Source organism: Podarcis cretensis (genome assembly GCF_951804945.1).
Source record: "Podarcis cretensis genome assembly, chromosome: 5".
NCBI classification, from domain to species: Eukaryota; Metazoa; Chordata; class Lepidosauria; order Squamata; family Lacertidae; genus Podarcis; species Podarcis cretensis.
In genome coordinates this window covers 39,419,325-39,436,609 of record NC_137174.1, presented here as the reverse complement: position 1 = coordinate 39,436,609, position 17,285 = coordinate 39,419,325, and the positions used below count along the sequence as shown (strand labels likewise).

At 45.0% G+C, this 17,285-nt stretch overlaps 2 protein-coding genes across 9 annotated transcripts in view; one reads left to right on the top strand and one right to left on the bottom strand.

Annotated features, from left to right (window-relative positions):
* The window catches only part of KNDC1 (kinase non-catalytic C-lobe domain containing 1), a 79,957-nt gene that overhangs the window by 54,759 nt on the left and 7,913 nt on the right, over positions 1-17,285 (top strand). For all 8 annotated transcript variants that reach the window (XR_013839567.1, XM_079978402.1, XM_079978397.1 and 5 more), the window contains 8 exons: positions 11,044-11,137; positions 11,234-11,331; positions 12,199-12,422; positions 13,863-13,976; positions 14,370-14,517; positions 14,744-14,935; positions 15,819-16,028; positions 16,533-16,615. Coding sequence is in view for 7 of the 8 variants with exons in the window: in XM_079978402.1 (XP_079834528.1) it covers positions 11,044-11,137; positions 11,234-11,331; positions 12,199-12,422; positions 13,863-13,976; positions 14,370-14,517; positions 14,744-14,935; positions 15,819-16,028; positions 16,533-16,615 (1,163 nt within the window). In the remaining variant the exon portion in view is untranslated. The remainder of the gene's footprint in view (positions 1-11,043; positions 11,138-11,233; positions 11,332-12,198; positions 12,423-13,862; positions 13,977-14,369; positions 14,518-14,743; positions 14,936-15,818; positions 16,029-16,532; positions 16,616-17,285) is intronic.
* Positions 546-6,911, bottom strand: LOC307217318 (uncharacterized protein). Its single transcript, XM_079978380.1, has 2 exons — positions 5,705-6,911; positions 546-3,325 (listed from the first exon to the last, which is right to left on the bottom strand). Exons 1-2 carry the CDS (start codon positions 6,438-6,440, stop codon positions 2,316-2,318), a joined length of 1,746 nt encoding a protein of 581 aa, XP_079834506.1. The 5' UTR covers positions 6,441-6,911; the 3' UTR covers positions 546-2,315.

The following is a 17,285-nucleotide window of genomic DNA, read 5'->3' as shown; positions in this document are numbered from 1 at the left end:
AGCATTGGATATGCTTTAAAACCTATTTTCTCCAGTCCTTGCAAGATGGGTTACTCTAGTTACTATTGTCCACACTATTCCAGTATTCATTTGCAGTACAGGTTTGTGTAATCTGGACAGTATCATGAGCAATGTTGGGGTAGGGACCTTCCTTGGGCTTCATGTTTAATGAGCATGAAGGGGAGTCATGAAGAATTGTGAAGCTGTGCCTTAAATTATTCTACCTGATTATGAAAGTTGAGACATTTGTTCGCAAGAGAAATGGAAATGTTTTGGAAATACTTCCAGTCATGTTAGCCCCTTGCAGAGAAAACAGCAGAGTATTGCAAGACCTTAAAGACTACAAGTGGAATTTAATGTCACACTGTTACAGACATTCCATCCACACAAGCATATTAGCTTGCCAGGCTGAGCAATCCCGTCCCCTCCCCTTACAGATTGTACCGGGGACCAATCTCAGGCCCCAGGGAAGGAGAGGGGGGAGCCCTTTTGCGTGGCAAGTTCCCGCCCCCCACCAAGATAAATAAACACACGAGACACCATAATTAAGGTTAATTGGGCGAATTAGGCCACAACTTTATTGAATTCAGGAATGAGAGGCATTGGCTTAGGCATTGGTCCTATCGACTATCCGGCTCCAGCCCATTTGCTGGAGACACGGGGAAGGGTTAACACTAATCGGGGGAGTCTCCCGCCGAGGCACGTCGACTAGGAGCTCCCCCGGGTCACCGCTCTGGGGCGTGCCTTTGGCCCACACCTCCATAGGCTTCGGACAGGGCCACGCCCCCCGGAGTCCTTTAACGGACCACCCTTCGTTCACTGGGGGGAGGTGATGGCGTTCCTCCCCCCACACACATCCTCTTAACCCCTTCTTACCAATGCCTACCGCCAATGCCGAAGAGTTGTGACGAGTTGCTACGAGGTAGGCGAAAAACCAAAAGGCTGTAAATTGCCAATTGGGAAAAATTCCTACCATGCCCCTTGCGGCGACAGACCGAAGTCCATAGCAAAGTCAGACCTACCTAAAGCCCAACTGAAGGGAGGGAGGGTGGGAAAAACGTGGGGGCTAGCCGGAGAAGAGAGGGCGAGCCCCCTCCGCTCCAGCCCTAAATAGGGCAAGCCACGCCCCCCCCCAGCCAGCCGATTGGCTGGCTGGGGAGGTGTGGATGGATGGGATTCCCCTGTTCTCGCGGGGGCTGAAAGCAGCCCCCGCTCACGTGGGGAGGGCGTGATACCCGCAACCCCACCTCCTGGGCAGGCTAGGAAGTGGCTTTGCGTGGCAAGTTCCCGCCCCCCACCAAGATAAATAAACACACGAGACACCATAATTAAGGTTAATTGGGCGAATTAGGCCACAACTTTATTGAATTCAGGAATGAGAGGCATTGGCTTAGGCATTGGTCCTATCGACTATCCGGCTCCAGCCCATTTGCTGGAGACACGGGGAAGGGTTAACACTAATCGGGGGAGTCTCCCGCCGAGGCACGTCGACTAGGAGCTCCCCCGGGTCACCGCTCTGGGGCGTGCCTTTGGCCCACACCTCCATAGGCTTCGGACAGGGCCACGCCCCCCGGAGTCCTTTAACGGACCACCCTTCGTTCACTGGGGGGAGGTGATGGCGTTCCTCCCCCCACACACATCCTCTTAACCCCTTCTTACCAATGCCTACCGCCACCGAGCAGTCGCTCGCCGCCAATACTCTCATGCCTGAATCCACTCCCTTATCCCCTTTGCAATATCCATCAGCCAAACATCGTTACCAGCATCCGAAAGATGCACGCCATCATACCGGTAGAGGGCCTCAAGGTTGAAACGAATGCCCGGGTGGCCAATGAACCTCCCACCCAGGGCTGCCACTCTACGCACCACCGCCCGATCCAAGGCTTTCCTAGCCCTATTCATAGCTATCGGGTTCCTGCCATCTCTCCAAACCCGCCTCTCCATCAGTGAGGCCCAAATAATTGTGACATTCGGGTAAGCGGCCTTCAGCTTCTCGAAGTCGCTAAAAATGTGCCACTGCAAATCCACTGCCTTCCTGTAGGCTAGGTCGTTTTCCCCCAATTGTATCAGTAAAGCGTCTGGGGGGCCCTCCGCTGCTGCTCTGGTCTTAAATGCGGGCAGCATCTCGGCCCAGCGCATTCCCCTCCGGGAGACCCAGGAAATGGTGATGTCAGGTGGAAAGCCCAGGCGTGGCCCGAGACCGGAATTGATGGCGCGGACCCTGGCCCAATGCACAATACTGTGGCCAATAATCCAGACGCGCACCCCCATGTCACCTGTAGGAAATTGAAAGAACAGGCCAAGGTCAGCCACCGTCACAAATTCTTTCTCAAATAGCGTTTGTACGCGTCAGATTTCCAGCGACCTAAGTCCCTAATCCTTTCCGTCGTAAGACCCAGGTGCATTGCCGTGGTGGCTGCTCCTATCCTGAAAGAGTGTGATGCAAAATCTGCTGCGGGGATGCCGCATGCTGCCAGTGCTAAGCGCATGACCCGAGTGAACTGGTGACGCGTCAAAGGTAAGCCATCTGCGTGGATCAATAGAGGCCCTGCCGAGTTGACCCTCAGGGATAAGAAGCGCCTTGTGTCTTTAACTGGACATGGGCCTGGACCGTCGGTGGCCATAAGCTGAACAAGAGCCCCCCTCCCGTACTGGTCTGTTTTAGAGCTGCGTATCCGTATTACCAGGTCCTCCCGTGACAGGGTAACATCGCTTAAAAGCAAGCCCCGGGAGAAACCATGCCGACCCGCTTCATAAACTACCTCACCCACGCGCAGAACTCCAAAAAAGGCAATGGAGTAAGCCGCTGAAAATAAGCGTGCTTCATACTTTGACCAGCATACTGTTCGCAATTTTTTATGGATTTGGGAAAGGATGTCGAGTGACATCGGCCTTCTCATATCGCAGTTTGGGGGCTGTAGCCTGCGCCAACCCTCTAACGTCCTTCGTATAACAAAATCGTCACAAGGATCTGTGGAAAATATTGCCTTGCAAAAGAATGAAATTGCTGCGGCTTGAAGGTTGAGGGTTCTAGGGGCGCGGCCCAAGCGTCTCAGGTAAACTAGGTAAGATAGCACCTCTGGCTTGACGGGAGGGGCATTGCTTCCGATGGCGTGGGTTTTGTTGCGGAATTTTAAAAAATCCGACCAAGCCCTCTTATACGATCTCAAAGTGGAAGGTGCCAATGAGGCCATTACTCCCTGAATCACTTCTGGCTCCCAGGACTCTGGTCCCCACGCCTCTAGTCCCCGAGACTCCACAGATGTTCTGGGAACGGCTGCGGCAGCAGCTCTGCATCCGGTGCTAACGAGCGGAAGCGGTCCATCTGAAAGCGAGATAGGGCGTCCGCAATGTCATTATTTACACCAGGCACAAATTTTGCAGAGAAGTGGATGTTGAGCTCTAAACACCGGAGAACGAAGGAACGCAGGAGGACGCCTACCCTTGGTGACTGTGCGACCTGCCTGGAAAGTACTGCCACTACAGCCTGGTTGTCGGTGTGGAAGCATACCCTATGGCTAGCAAAGGTTTCAGGCCACAAGTGCACCGCCACTACAATCGGAAAGAATTCCAGGAAGGTTAAATCTCTGGTAATGGGGCCCCCTTGCCAGGCAGCGGGCCAGCGCTGAGCGCACCATTGGCCCCTAAAGTAAACGCCAAACCCCAGAGAGCCAGAAGCATCCGAATGGACCTGGAAGTCAACCTGCAGCGACAAGTTGTCCTGCCACAGAGAAATGCCATTGTAGTTCTGCAAGAACTTCAACCAGACTTCCAGGTCGGACTTCACTTCCTTGGATAGCCGGACCCTATGATGAGGGGAACGCAGTCCTGCTGATAACTTCGCGAGGCGGCCGCAGAATGGGCGGCCAGGGGAAACCACGCGGCAAGCAAAATTTAAGTGACCTAACAGTGACTGGATTTGCCTGAGCGTAACTTTTCTTAGGGGGAGCAGCTGCCGAATAAGGTCGCCAAGCGCGATGAGTTTTTCCCTGGGAAGTTTTGAGGTCTGAGCGACAGTGTCCAGCTCAATACCTAAGTAAACCATTGTCGTAGCCGGACCCTCCGTTTTGTCGGCGGCTAGAGGAACCCCCAGTTCCCCCGCTAATGATGTGAAGGCTTCAAGGAGCTCTGAGCACTTAAGCCTGCTATCGGCCACGAGGATAAAGTCGTCCAGGTAGTGCGACACGCCCTCGGTGCTGGTTCTAAAGCGAAGCGCCCAGTCCAGAAAGGTGCTGAATGCCTCAAAGGCTGCGCAGGCCACAGAGCAGCCCATGGGCATTGCCTTGTCTACAAAATACGCCCCTTCAAATTTGAAGCCAAGCCACCGGAAATCTTCCGGATGAACTGGCAGGAGTCTAAAGGCCGACTCAATGTCACATTTTGCCAGCAGCGCCCCCCTGCCGAACTTGCGTATGAGCTGTACCGCTTGGTCAAACGTGGCATATCTAACTGTGCAGAGTTCCTGCGGTATCGCATCATTGACGGACCCCCCCTTTGGGTAGGAAAGGTTGTGAATCATGCGATACTCACCGGGCGCTTTTTTGGGGACTATGCCTAATGGGGATATATGGAGGCCCTCAATTGGAGGGACTAGGAAGGGGCCGGCTACCCTTCCTGCTTTAATTTCCTTACTAATTTTCTTTTGGGCAACCTCGGGCATCTCCCTCACAGATTTTTGGTTTGGAGGATCACCTGAATTGGGGTGAAAGGCTACTGGGATCCTGAAACCAGTACTAAAGCCTTCCCATAAATACTCTGCTGCCGTCCTGTTAGGGTAATGGTCTAAAAGGTTTTTTAAAGGGGTCAACTTAATGGGGGACCAGGCTAGGCCCAGACTCAAATTACTGCCTGCTTCCCTGGGGTCCAAATGGTGCTCCGTGGCCACCTCTAGGTCCCTGGTTGTAGGCGCCTCTCCCACCCCGAAAGGGCTGCCTCCCTTTAATGCAGGCAGTGGCTGGGTGGTTACCAAGGCATTTTTCGCACTCGTGGCTGTACTTACAGACAGCCCGTGCACAAACCCCCTTGTTGTACTCCCAACACAGTCGCCTCTGTTTCACAGCGGTCTTCCAAGATTTTGACGACTCCTGGGGCTTTTTTTCCACAAAGGGACCCACGTGCTCTGACCAATAATTTAGGTCCCTCAGATCCCAGCGCGTGGACGACAACAGTGATGCATTTCTGCGGAAATCTTCATCATAATTTAGGGCAGCAATATCTCCCGCTAAATCTCGCGCCCTCCTGACATGAGCCAGGTACGCAATCAAGTGCATCGCCCGCTTTGGATAAGCCGCACTGACGACACCCATGAACACCTGGAACCCATCCAGCCAGTTGTCAAAAGTACGTTCGGCTCTAGGTGTCCTGTACCTGCGATTACCATACTTGCGCCTCTTCTCCCCTTTACCCGTAAGCTTTGCTGGAGGTAGCAGTCTGAATATATCTATAAAGTCCCCATTGAGGATCTTATTCCTCTTTCTCTGAGATAAATGAGAGCCTACGATGAAATCCGTAGACAGATTAGTGGACGTTTTAACATCCTGAACTAATGCGCCATCCTTCCATTCAAGGGTCCCGTTAAAGGATTTTCTGTAGGAATTGGCCCTTCTCTCATGCACCCATAAAGGAAGACCCACACAGTCCTCCCCGTGGCCCCAGTACTCCTCCCTAGGAGCATCGCTATCCGAATCGGAAGAAGAAGAGGTACCTGAATCATCCTCTGAATCCGAATGCCTACTCTTCTTACTCTTCTTTGAGGTGTGTTTCCTCTTCTCCTTCCTCTTCCCGGACTGGCTCTCGGGCATGGCTTGATCCGGAACGGTGATCGCCTGCACTGCTTGCGGCCCTAGGGCTTCCTCATCGGAGGAAGAACTTGAGGCACCCTCGACTGGTGCCGCCTGCAGTGGCGGGTTCTGAAAGAGACTCGGAACACCTGGATCCTTTTGCAGATTAGTAGCCCCAGGACAATGAACGCAAGCCTTACCCTTTCTGCCTCCCCTCGGGGCCCCTTTTGCCTTGCCCGGTGCGGCTGACTGTGCCCGGGTATTCCTTTTGGGCCGAGGTGTTGACTCCTTGGCTGCTTTCAGCGCTGCCACCGTGGCCGCAGAAGTGCCGGGAAGTTGCACCGCGTTGAGTTGTGTATCCGGAATGTAATCCTGTGTGAACGCTCTTGGTGCCTCCGGTACAGATACCGCCACCACCGGAGCTGCTGCCGATGGTGCCCCTGGCGCCGGCACTGGTGCCGCTGGTGCTGCTGCCGCTTGTGCTGCCGGTGTTGCTGCCCCTTGTCCTGAAGACCTATGCCTATAGAAGTCCTGAAACGCCGTGAAAAAATCTGCCAGGGCTTGAGGGTTACTTGGGATTACAAAGGGTTGGGGCTCCTCCTGATTACCCTGAGGCCCCCCAGATGCGGTGGAGTTTACTTGGTTTCCTTGACCAGACATAATGTGATCTAGACTCTTGCTTACCTTGATCAATGAAACACCAGCCTCGTAGCACAGCTAATGTGCGTAGTTCAGTATCGTCTGCACCGGCAAAACTTAAATGGAAAGATAATTAGTACACCCTACCAATCCAGTTCAATATTGTGCACACCAGTAAAACTCCAACTGGCGTCAAAATTTACTGGTCTAAATAGAGAGAGGATGCAAATACCAGCAAAGCAGACAGGAAAATTAGCTGAACTTAATTTAGACAAGTTATTTACGAATTATTTCTTTCTTTATGCTTCAAAATTGTTTGTTTGTTTAGTTATTTATTTATGCTTCAAAATTACTTAATTATTTACCAATTTCAATTCAAATTAGCCCTGTTTTAAAAGTAGGAATCAGAAGCCGACAGTAAGCAGAGCAACCCAGTTAAAGAATAGCTATGCGTTTAAAATTATTGTTGTTATTGATATACGTCAAGTTTTATCTTTGTTTTATTTTATCTTATTTTGAATATTATTATTTTTTATATAATGCGTTCAACTGTTTTTAGAAAAGAAGGGGTGGGCACTGTAGGCGGGGGCAGTAACTGCCCTTGCTCCTGATCAACCAAATAAATTTAAAGTAACCACCAAATAAAATGAGTTGGTCTAATGAACCAACTTCCAATTAATTTAAACGGAATTAAGCAATTAAATTGGTATGCAATAATATATACTGTTTATTAACAACACACTAAGGCAATGAGGTAAATTAACTAACCAAAAGACTTAAATCAACCAAATGAATCTAATCACCAATTAAATTAAATTGATATACTATCAGAATCCAGCAGCAATTGATTTGCCCCTTCTCTTAGTCAACCAAATGAATTTAAAGTTCCAACCAATTGAATTAAATTACCAAAATGAATCCACACTCGATAAGTTTAAATACCATTGGAATCAAGCAATAAGTTGACTGCTGCAAGCACTTGTTAAATCAATCAAATTAATTATATTTCAGGATTGCATATATATCCTTGGAGCGCTGAAGCCTTAATTAAAGCGCTTTAATATAATAACACGAAGACTTGACTCCACTCAGAGTCAAACCTCTATGAGCTCTTAAAACGCTTAACTTAAATAACTTGTTCTCTTCCAATCCACCAATTGAGCTATATTGTCACCTATAAAGCCTAAAGGTTATGAAAATCAGCCTCCTGTGCTTAGCTTTAGAGAAATAAACAGCAGAAGCACTCACACTGAGCACTGAGTATCCAATTCCCACAACAGAGTGCCTCACCTAAAATGGCCGCCGGGCCAAACCACGTGGTTAGCTCAAAATGGCGGCCGCTACTTCCTGGTTACCAGGCAACACAGCTATCAACTTCCTGTCCCTGGCTGCCAGCGTCCTGCCCCTGTGTCTGAAACAATAACCCTCAACCAGGGCGCGCTGAATAAAAGCCCCACACAGCACCCTTTGGGAGCCGGCAAATCAAATCACACTACACCATACACACCAGTCGACAGGCATACACCTCACTCCCCTTTCCAATGCTTCAATTAGAAGACCTGTACTGATTTAAAGGAATATTCCCACAAGAATTGCCCCTACTAAGATGGCGGCCGTCCCCCTGGTCACGTGGCTCCTTAAAGGACTATCAGGAAGAGATCGTTACTAAGCAACCCTGCCGCCCCTTCTCACCGCCGGCGTGCTGCTAAAGGATCCCCTGGATTATCCCAGATTTTTTTTACTCACGTGTGTTCCTTGGCGCAGAGGCAGCCGGTGCACAATACCTCCTAGACAAGGACGCGTCTCACCTGGCAACCATGCAGCTGCTACCGTTGCCTTACCTCTCCTAATCCGATGTGGAGAGAAGCTGTGCTGAACTATGCCAAGCAGCCTCTTTCAGATGAAAGGACCTATGAGAATAAAGCCCACCCCTGTGGTGCGAGTGATTTCAGCCCGGGAAAGCTTGCAACTGAAGCTGCGCTGCGAGTGATCTTAGCCCCAGAAAGCTAGCAGTTGAAGTGGAGCTCGGACTCCAGAAGGAATTAAATTTCCTTTAGTGATTTCAGCTCGAAATGCGAACAGCAGCTGCAGCTTTGCCTGGAAAGATCAGCGCCTGCTGCGCTTAAGCTCCACGTGGTAGCAGAAAAAAGGCTCCAACGACGACAGGATCAGCTGGAAAACGTGGGGGCTAGCCGGAGAAGAGAGGGCGAGCCCCCTCCTCTCCAGCCCTAAATAGGGCAAGCCACGCCCCCCCCCCAGCCAGCCGATTGGCTGGCTGGGGAGGCGTGGATGGATGGGATTCCCCTGTTCTCGCGGGGGCTGAAAGCAGCCCCCGCTCACGTGGGGAGGGCGTGATACCCGCAACCCCACCTCCTGGGCAGGCTAGGAAGTGGCTTTGTGGAGAGCTGCTGCTGCTGTGGTTCATTGGTTGAGTTGCCATTCAACTTTACAGTTTGCTCCTTTTTCTATCTGCCAAATAAGATTTCACTTCACACATCTGACAAAGTGGGCTTGAGTTTGCAGCAGCTTATGCTGTAATAAATGTATTCGTCTTTAAGGTGCCATAAAAAACTCTGGGGTTGTTGTTTTTTAATGCCGTCTCTTCTGTACTCCAAATGGTTTACTGGGCTTTCACTACCAGCTAATATCAAGGGTTTTGTATAGTCTTACAGTGAGCATTACAATTTCAGCGATCAAGCTCACAGAAATCTAGCACACTCTTGATGTATAATTCTCTGCCTACATAGTAGGTCAAGTATTTAGCAGAGACATCATTTTTGTGAGGACATGTTTTGAATCGAAGAATGTTGACCTTTGATCTTTAATATGTGCTTAAATGCAAAGGCTGTTCTCAAGAGCCACTGTATTAGTTCACACATCACCTTGTGTTCTTATCAAAGAAATTTTAGCCTTCAGGCATCTTTAGCTTCAGGGAGAGCAATGGAAGATGGTCCTTACTTTAACAGATCAAAAGCTTATGTTGAGTTAAACCTAATGATTTTTTTTTCCAAACCAGAAAGAGAACTGGTTTGTCTTTGAGTTTGTTGGCTGTATTCCCATTTCTTTTATTTCACAAAATGCTTTTCAGTTTGCAAACACCCACATTCACCTAGAATGCTATAAGGCAATGCCGCTGCTATTTAAGGTAGACAGCCCTAATCAGACCACACTTATTTGAGTTAAGAAGTCATTCATTCTAGAATTAACTACTGTGCTTTGTTGATAATTGTTTCCAATGGAAATAATTAAAACACCAGGCTTTATTGCATAACTGCAGGTGTGTCAGTCATACAGCTTGTTTTCACTCGCATGCTAAGGCCACCCTCCAGACGGAAATGCACCAGGACTTCTGTGTAATTCTTCTTTAATAGGATTCTTGCCTACCACTTGAAAAGCTGTTTTTGAAACTCAGGGAAGAATCTGAATTATTGTTGTTTTCACTTACTCTTTCCACCCTTTAAGAACTGTTTGCTCGGCGGAAACAGTTTGCCACCCTGAATATACCCTGGTCTACATCAGATGCACGAAGAAAGGATTCACATAATGATATACAACCATATTAGCATACAGATCTCCCTTGCAGAACTGGGAAAAGCTACCTTTGGTATCTCATGATAGAATTGTGGAATATAAATCTTTTAATGAAAGCAAACAGAGCAACGTCTTTATTTCCTATATGACATTGACTTGTTTTGGGACACATGACTAGTCTTGATTGTCCCTAGATATTTTTATAAATACTTTGTTTCTTTCATCCTGATTTTTTGCAGTTCGTTGAAGTCTACTTCAGCTGGCATTGAACATTCCATTTAAAACAGACTATAGACTTGTCAGTATTCCTGGAAAGAAAGAAAGAAAAGGGTTATATGATGTGCATATAATATTAATGAAAATAATTATGTTCATCAATAATTTTAAAGGCATTTAAGTACAATTTATGTGCTCAAATGAGTTTAAGTACCTATTATTCCAATACTATGACCCCGTTCAGAGATAATTTCATTTCCAATTAACCGCAGTTTAGCAGATTGGGAGCAAACCATGCTTTCTGCTTTTCCCTCCTTCCTTTGTATGCCTGGCCTTGTTGAGGATATCCTGCTCTATTTAAACTACAGTTTCTTGTGATCATACCTGTCAACTTTTCCCTTTTCTTGAGAGGAATCCTATTCGGAATAAGGGAATTTCCCTTAAAAAAAGGGAAACATTGACAGCTATGCTTGTGATAGCCAAGCATGTAGAATGTTTAAGGGCTCATTCCGTATCAAGAGACCCTCCATATCCTGGATTGGAGTGAGCCCTTAAACCACAGTTATAATCAGATGTTGCAGAGAAGAGATGGCATATAGGAACACAATTCAGTTCCGGGTCTGATAAACCATTGCTTAATTGGAACAAAATTTAGACTTCTGAACCAGACCCATATGGCTAGCTGTTAGAATTGTTAACAGACAGTTAAAATGTGATAATGTTTAGCTTTAACTTTTATGCATATTAACTGTTAGGGGCAATACTAGGTGTTATTGTTGGTTGATGCTTATTTGTAACCAGCTTCTGCTTATCAGAAGTAAAACTACTACATCATTATACTTACTATAATTTCACTTCCCTCCGTCCTTCACACCAGGAACTTGAGCAGCTGATAATGATGGAGACAAAGAATTATAGGAAGAGTATAAAATTCTACCAGAGGTTGTTGCATAAGGAGAGAAGAAGCAAAGGTATATCTGTAGTTTGTAATTTTAAGAGCTTTGTTACAGTAATTGTGCATCTGTGCTGACACAAAGTGGCCCTTACTGCACTTTTTAAATCTTGAGGTGGTGAAGTGAAAACAGTGTTGCCCAAACTGAAGGGACAGCTGGAAGAAATGAAATCAAAGGTGCAGTTTCTTGACCTGGTAAAGAAGTACCTGCAGGTAATTCTTTGGCTTTATTTTTGAATTAGAAATTGGTATCTACTGTTTCCAAATCAGTGCATCAGGAAGTAGATTTTTTGCCTACACGCCACACTTCAGTGCTGGAGGAATGAAGTATGAGAGCCCAAAGTAGCATTGCTATTTTAATGCGTAGAAGTGGCTCCCTTTGATCAGCACCACTCCCATAGTTCCCCACCAGTTCTTGGACCTGTTTATTGGTCACACAAGAATGTCCAGCTTCCTTAGAGGCATCTGGCTGGCCAGTGTCACAATCAGGGTGGTGGACTTTGAGCTAGTGCAGTTCCTTCTCTAGCATTCGAGTTGAAAGAACCTCCTGGGTGGGCAGTGAGGATATCCATGTCCAGCTTTTGCATGCCTAGTGATGTGCAAATTAGTAGTCAGGGCCGTCTTTACCTGGGGGTGCAAGGGGTGCGGGGCACCCGGGTGCCAAATTCTGTGGGGCGTCAAATGTATACCTACTGTATGCCAGTCCCTCTCGATTGGCAGCAGTGAAAAGCAATGGAGTGAAAGTCCCTGCCTCCCTCCTCCGTCGCTCTGTTACTCTGTAGCGACAAATATTCCCGAGTCAGAAAACAAAAGCAGTTTTTTTTCCTGCTGTGTTGTTGTTACAGGTGAGCGATTTTCCCTCCCAAGAAGAGCTCAATAACTTTGGCTTCCCTACTCAATAGAAGTTAATTTGGGGGCGGCTAAACTAAAATTTGGGGGCGCTGGGCAGATCTGTGCATCCCGGCGGGGCATATGCTAAAGACGGCCCTGTTAGTAGTGCCTTTGTGTCCCTTCCCTTCTCCTCCCCATCACTGGAATAACTTTGTACCATTTTGTCTGCCTTGTCTCCTTCTGCTGCAGATTATGTCTATAGAGAAATGGGGAGTTGAGGCATGCAACCTTCTTGCAGTTGTTAACATGGCAAGCAGTGAAGCTCTGGGCATCGTTAGCTCCTTGGACTGCATGCTCCTCTTCTATAATATAAATAAAACCCAGTACAGAGCCCCGTGTAATGACAATCAAAGTCAGCCAAGAAATCTACAAGCTGGAACACCACTTGGGCTGATGGCATATCTCTATTCCAGGTACAGCCTGTTCTGCAGTCTCACAAAAGGTGATGTCTGTTCTCACCCCCCTCCCTATTGAAATGAAGGTGCAATTCTGTTATCAATCTCCATGCATTTTATGCTGCAAGATTGAAAGGAAAGTGTCTCTCTCACTGCTTCGCAAAAGTTAGGTGAGAAAGAAGTTAAGGAATCACTCCCAGGTTAACACAACTCCTTTCGACAATTCTTTTCCAAGTTTAGGCAATGGAGAGCAGGATGGTCTGTTTCTCATTTTAAGTAATGGAGCAAGGGGGGTCCTATAGTTTAGAGTTAAATTTATTTTATCATGTCATGGTTGGGAAAGGCAAAGGGAGCTCTTATTTTTCTAAACAAAATAAAAGAAAAAAAATTCCTTCCAGTAGCACCTTAAAGACCAACTAAGTTAGTTCTAGGTATGAGCTTTCGTGTGCATGCACACTTCTTCAGATACACTGAAACAGAAGTCACCAGACCCTTCTATATAGTGAGAAGGTGGGGAGGGGTATTACTCAGAAGGGTGGTGGGAATGGGTGATTGGCAGATAGCTGTGATGAGCCTGTTGACGACTCTTAACGACTGCAATAGGTCTTACAGGAAAAAGCAAGGGGTGAGAAGGTGAAAAATGGCTTTGTCATGTATAATGAGATAAGAATCCAATGTCTTTGTTAAGACCAGGTCTCTCCATGGTTTTAAGTTTGGTGATAAGTTGCAATTCAGCAGCTTCTCTTTCCAGTCTATTTCTGAAGTTCCTTTGTAATAGAACAGCTACTTTGAGATCTTGTATAGAATGTCCTGGGAGATTGAAGTGTTCTCCTACTGGTTTCTCTGTCTTGTGATTCCTGATGTCGGATTTATGTCCGTTTATCCTTTGGCGTAAGGTTTGTCTGAAATTCTCGTTTTCTGAATTATATTGAGCATTCCAGATCAACATTTAGAAATGAACACATTGGGATAAAACACATATTTAAGTACAAATTATTTCTGCATATTTTTTGAAATCACAGATTAATGTTGGAATGGGACAGAACAGACTTAAGAAGTGAACACATTTAAAATTCACATGGACTGGAAATAGGGTATTTCCAATGTTAGTCATAGACCCATTGAAATAAGGGGGTTTAATCACAATAGACCTGTTTACACAAGAGGGTTTGATAAATCATTTCAGTGAGACTACTATATTACTTAGTTGGATATCACTCAGGATTATCTATTCCTCGTTGCAGCTCCTGAAAATGTAGGATTGTGCTTTAATGTCATTAATTTTTTGAACATGGAATTTCTAAAAACAAAGGATCTGTTTTAAAAGAAAATAGAGATTGTGGGAATTCAAGTGACATTAATTGAATCTCTTCCTTTCACTTTTCAATCTTTCTCTGTACTTGATTCTAAGAAAGCACGCTTGAGCTTACAATATTGATTTTTTCTTGTACTCTGCAGAAATGCATTTTTAGAAGGCTATGTACAGCAATTCCTCTTCACCTTTCGTTACTTTTGCTCCCAAGAAGAATTTTTTCAATTTCTTCTTGATAGAATCAGAATCACATTACCCAAGTAAGTGTTGAAATAAAGCTGAACTCTTGATACATTCCAGTTTACTAGCATAGATGTATCAGTAGTCTTTCCTTGTTCCTTTGAAATTGTGAATGATCACTTTATTTTGAAACTAAAAGCATTCATTTAAGTTAGATGGGATTTATAAAATTTCTTACAAGATACAACTGCAAATTAAAGACAGAGTCTTCTTCTTGGCTGAGTGTTTTCTCCAACAAATACATTCTTATTTCAATAGCTTTCCTTTCTTATTAAGCTACAAAAAAGGAAGCTACACTTCTTATTTGTGTTCTGGAAGAGATAAACTGAGACACATAATCCTTTCAAGTACATAATTATAATTGGTGGAATATTCAAATGTCAATTTATTCACCCACTTTCTGTTGTTCTTAGTTCAAGCCTGGAATCTTGTTCGTTGCTTAGCAAAATATGTCATCGTAGCTTCGCCATTCTGCAGACCTGGATTAAAGACTGCTATGCTGTAGACTTTGCAGTAAATCCTGATTTTATGAGTACACTAAAAGGCGTTATCATATCTAAGGTAATTCACTATATTTACAGAAAATTTAAGGTGGATGTCATCTAAGTAAGTCATCACATGCAAAATTGCATCAATGTTATACGATATAATTGAACTGAGAGGAAATAACATGCCTTGGGGATCCATGAGTTTTGTTTCCTAAATCACTCTAGTAAAGCAGGGTTTATTTTGGAGATATTAAGGCCGTTATAAACTGAAGAAGACTCTAATAATGCCCTCTTTGTAGGTAGGTCCACTCAATGGCTATGGCGAATGGTTGCTGTCACTACTGGGAAGCATTACTAGCAGGAAGCAAAGCAATGTTTCTGAATACTACCAGACAGAAAAATGGGAAGAAGAAGAAGAGGAGGAGGAGACCAGTGAAATAAAACCTTTACACTTTCATTGCAAAAAGAGCTCAAAAGATGTTTTGCAAAAGGTACGAGGATTCTTTAACTTGCTCTACGGACAGCAGCACCTGGCATGTGCTCTTCTGTCTGTCTGTTTAGTTCTTATTACAAGTTTTCACCAAAGCAATACAATAAACATCAACAACTGTTACAGGGTCTGAGAGTTACATTCACAGCCTAGATTGAGACACGCCAGAAAATAGGTCGTTCCTGGGCTGCTGTTCTGGTAGTGTAGCAGACTTCCGCTTGCACAATGGAATTTCACCCCTCTTCTCCCCTACAGCATCTGTCCCCATCATACTTCCTTAAAAGATTACTAGTATGGAAAATAATCAGCTCAAGAGAGAGAGATCTCCAGTATTGGGAACAGAAGATTGGAGGCTGTATGGAGATATGCATGAGGAGCATATTTTTTACCAGAGCTAAATGAGTGTACAGAGATTAATAGTGTGGCAACTCTGTCAAAATATTCTTTAACCAAAGATGTTTTGTTGTAACAGTTGAAATATTTGCTGTTAGCGTATCTTGTTACATGTTAATAAACCCAAGCCATAGTATATTTTCTGGCTAAGGCTTATATTTAGTCTTTCAATTAGGCATGAATGGAGAATGATGTAAAAAACAAAAACCCAACATGAAATATTGAACTAAAAAGTCGAAGTTATTTTAATGCAAGGGGGAAGTAGTAATAATAGGATTCTATAGAGTCCTGTTCAAATAGACTTGTGGACTGTGCTCTCAAATGGATATTGTTGTATTAGGGTATGATGGTATAAAATTTAACTGCATAGATTCATTGTACAGGTACTAGTCTTTGAACTTAACTTACATATTACATTATGTAATAATGTGTTCGTTTTTGCCTGAGTAAAGTTATAGACAAAGCAAATGCCTTTTGTTCTTTTTTTACAGAGCTTTAATTGGAATATCTCAAAGGAAAGTGAAACTGTTGCACCTTATCAGAGAGGCAAGCATAGCATTACATCAGCTTTAGCAAATCCATGCTATTCAAATGAAACAGAAGAATTCTCAGGCTTTTACTCTAAAACAGACAGAATGCCATATCTCTTAACAGAATATACCGCACAACAACTTTGCCATCAGCTGACGCTGCTGGAACAGGTAAATTTGCATTTTTGGATAAAACTGTCTTTGTGGGTCAGTTTCTTAGTTGAGGTTCAGGCCTGGTTCTGGCACATAAAATGCCTTTCTTGCCCTGTAGAATGACTCCTGCAAAGAAAGAGACAGGGTAGGGTTGCCATATTTCAAAAAGTAAAAACCAGGACACCCCAAAAGTTTAGGAATACCGCAAAATTGTTGAGCTTTATAGTCACACGCTTTTTCGATTGCCTTGCCTAAGATCCAGGACAAAGCGCTGACTTTCTGAAATTCCCCCTGGGCATCAATTCCGCCTTTGAAATCCTGGTAATGTCCAGGAAAATCCGGACGCATGGCAGCCCTAGGACAGAGTGAGTGTAGCTCTGTTGATTCACCTGGACCTCTCCAGTGGTTTTTGATACCATCAACCATGGTATCTTTCTAGAGAGGTTGTCAGAGTTAGGGGGTCAATGGATAAGTAGTGTACACCAGATCAAATGCATCATACGCCATTTTTGTCTGTTTTAGGAAATGTTCCATAAATGTCACCCAGTGCACTTTCTAAATTCAAGATTCCTTGGAGTCAATGATAAGAGTGTGTCTTTCCAAAAGTAAGTTTGGTGCTTTGCCTAGCCTAATGGCATACTGATATGTATTGGGGGAAAATTTATTAGCATGAGAAAATTTGTTGTAGACTTCAGAGTATGATGAGAGACTTCAACCAAGCACACCAACCGAGACAGGGCAACATTATCCAAGGACATGGATACTGCCTGATGCTGAACACTGAACATACTTTTTTTAAGCAAAACGTTTTGACAAAATAGTAGCATACATCTAGTTTGTAAAATAGATATTTTTCATTTATTAATAGTCTAGTGTTAGCCAGAGGCTTATATAAGGCAACTTCTGAGAAAGCTTTTTGGTTAAATATTCTAAGGTCTCTCACATTTTGAACGTACCTCTTGCTTCCAGTTCACGATTATCATTTGTTACACCTTTGACATGTTTTGTGGGTTCTATATTTTGCTGGCCCAGTTTAAGACTGGAGCCTGGGAGTTAAGACATTTTCTCCATTATTTTTTCCACTATACATAATTTGGGATTAACAGAAGTAAATTAGCATAGCAGAAATGGTAAGGGGCTGTAAATAAAAGGCACCTGTGCCAGTTACTTTACTGACACAGGGAGAGACAGACAGAAAAGAAAAAACAAATATATTTAGCCTATTTGGCTATTCACACAGGGGTTCCATCTGCTGGAATGAAGGCAGGAGTGCCC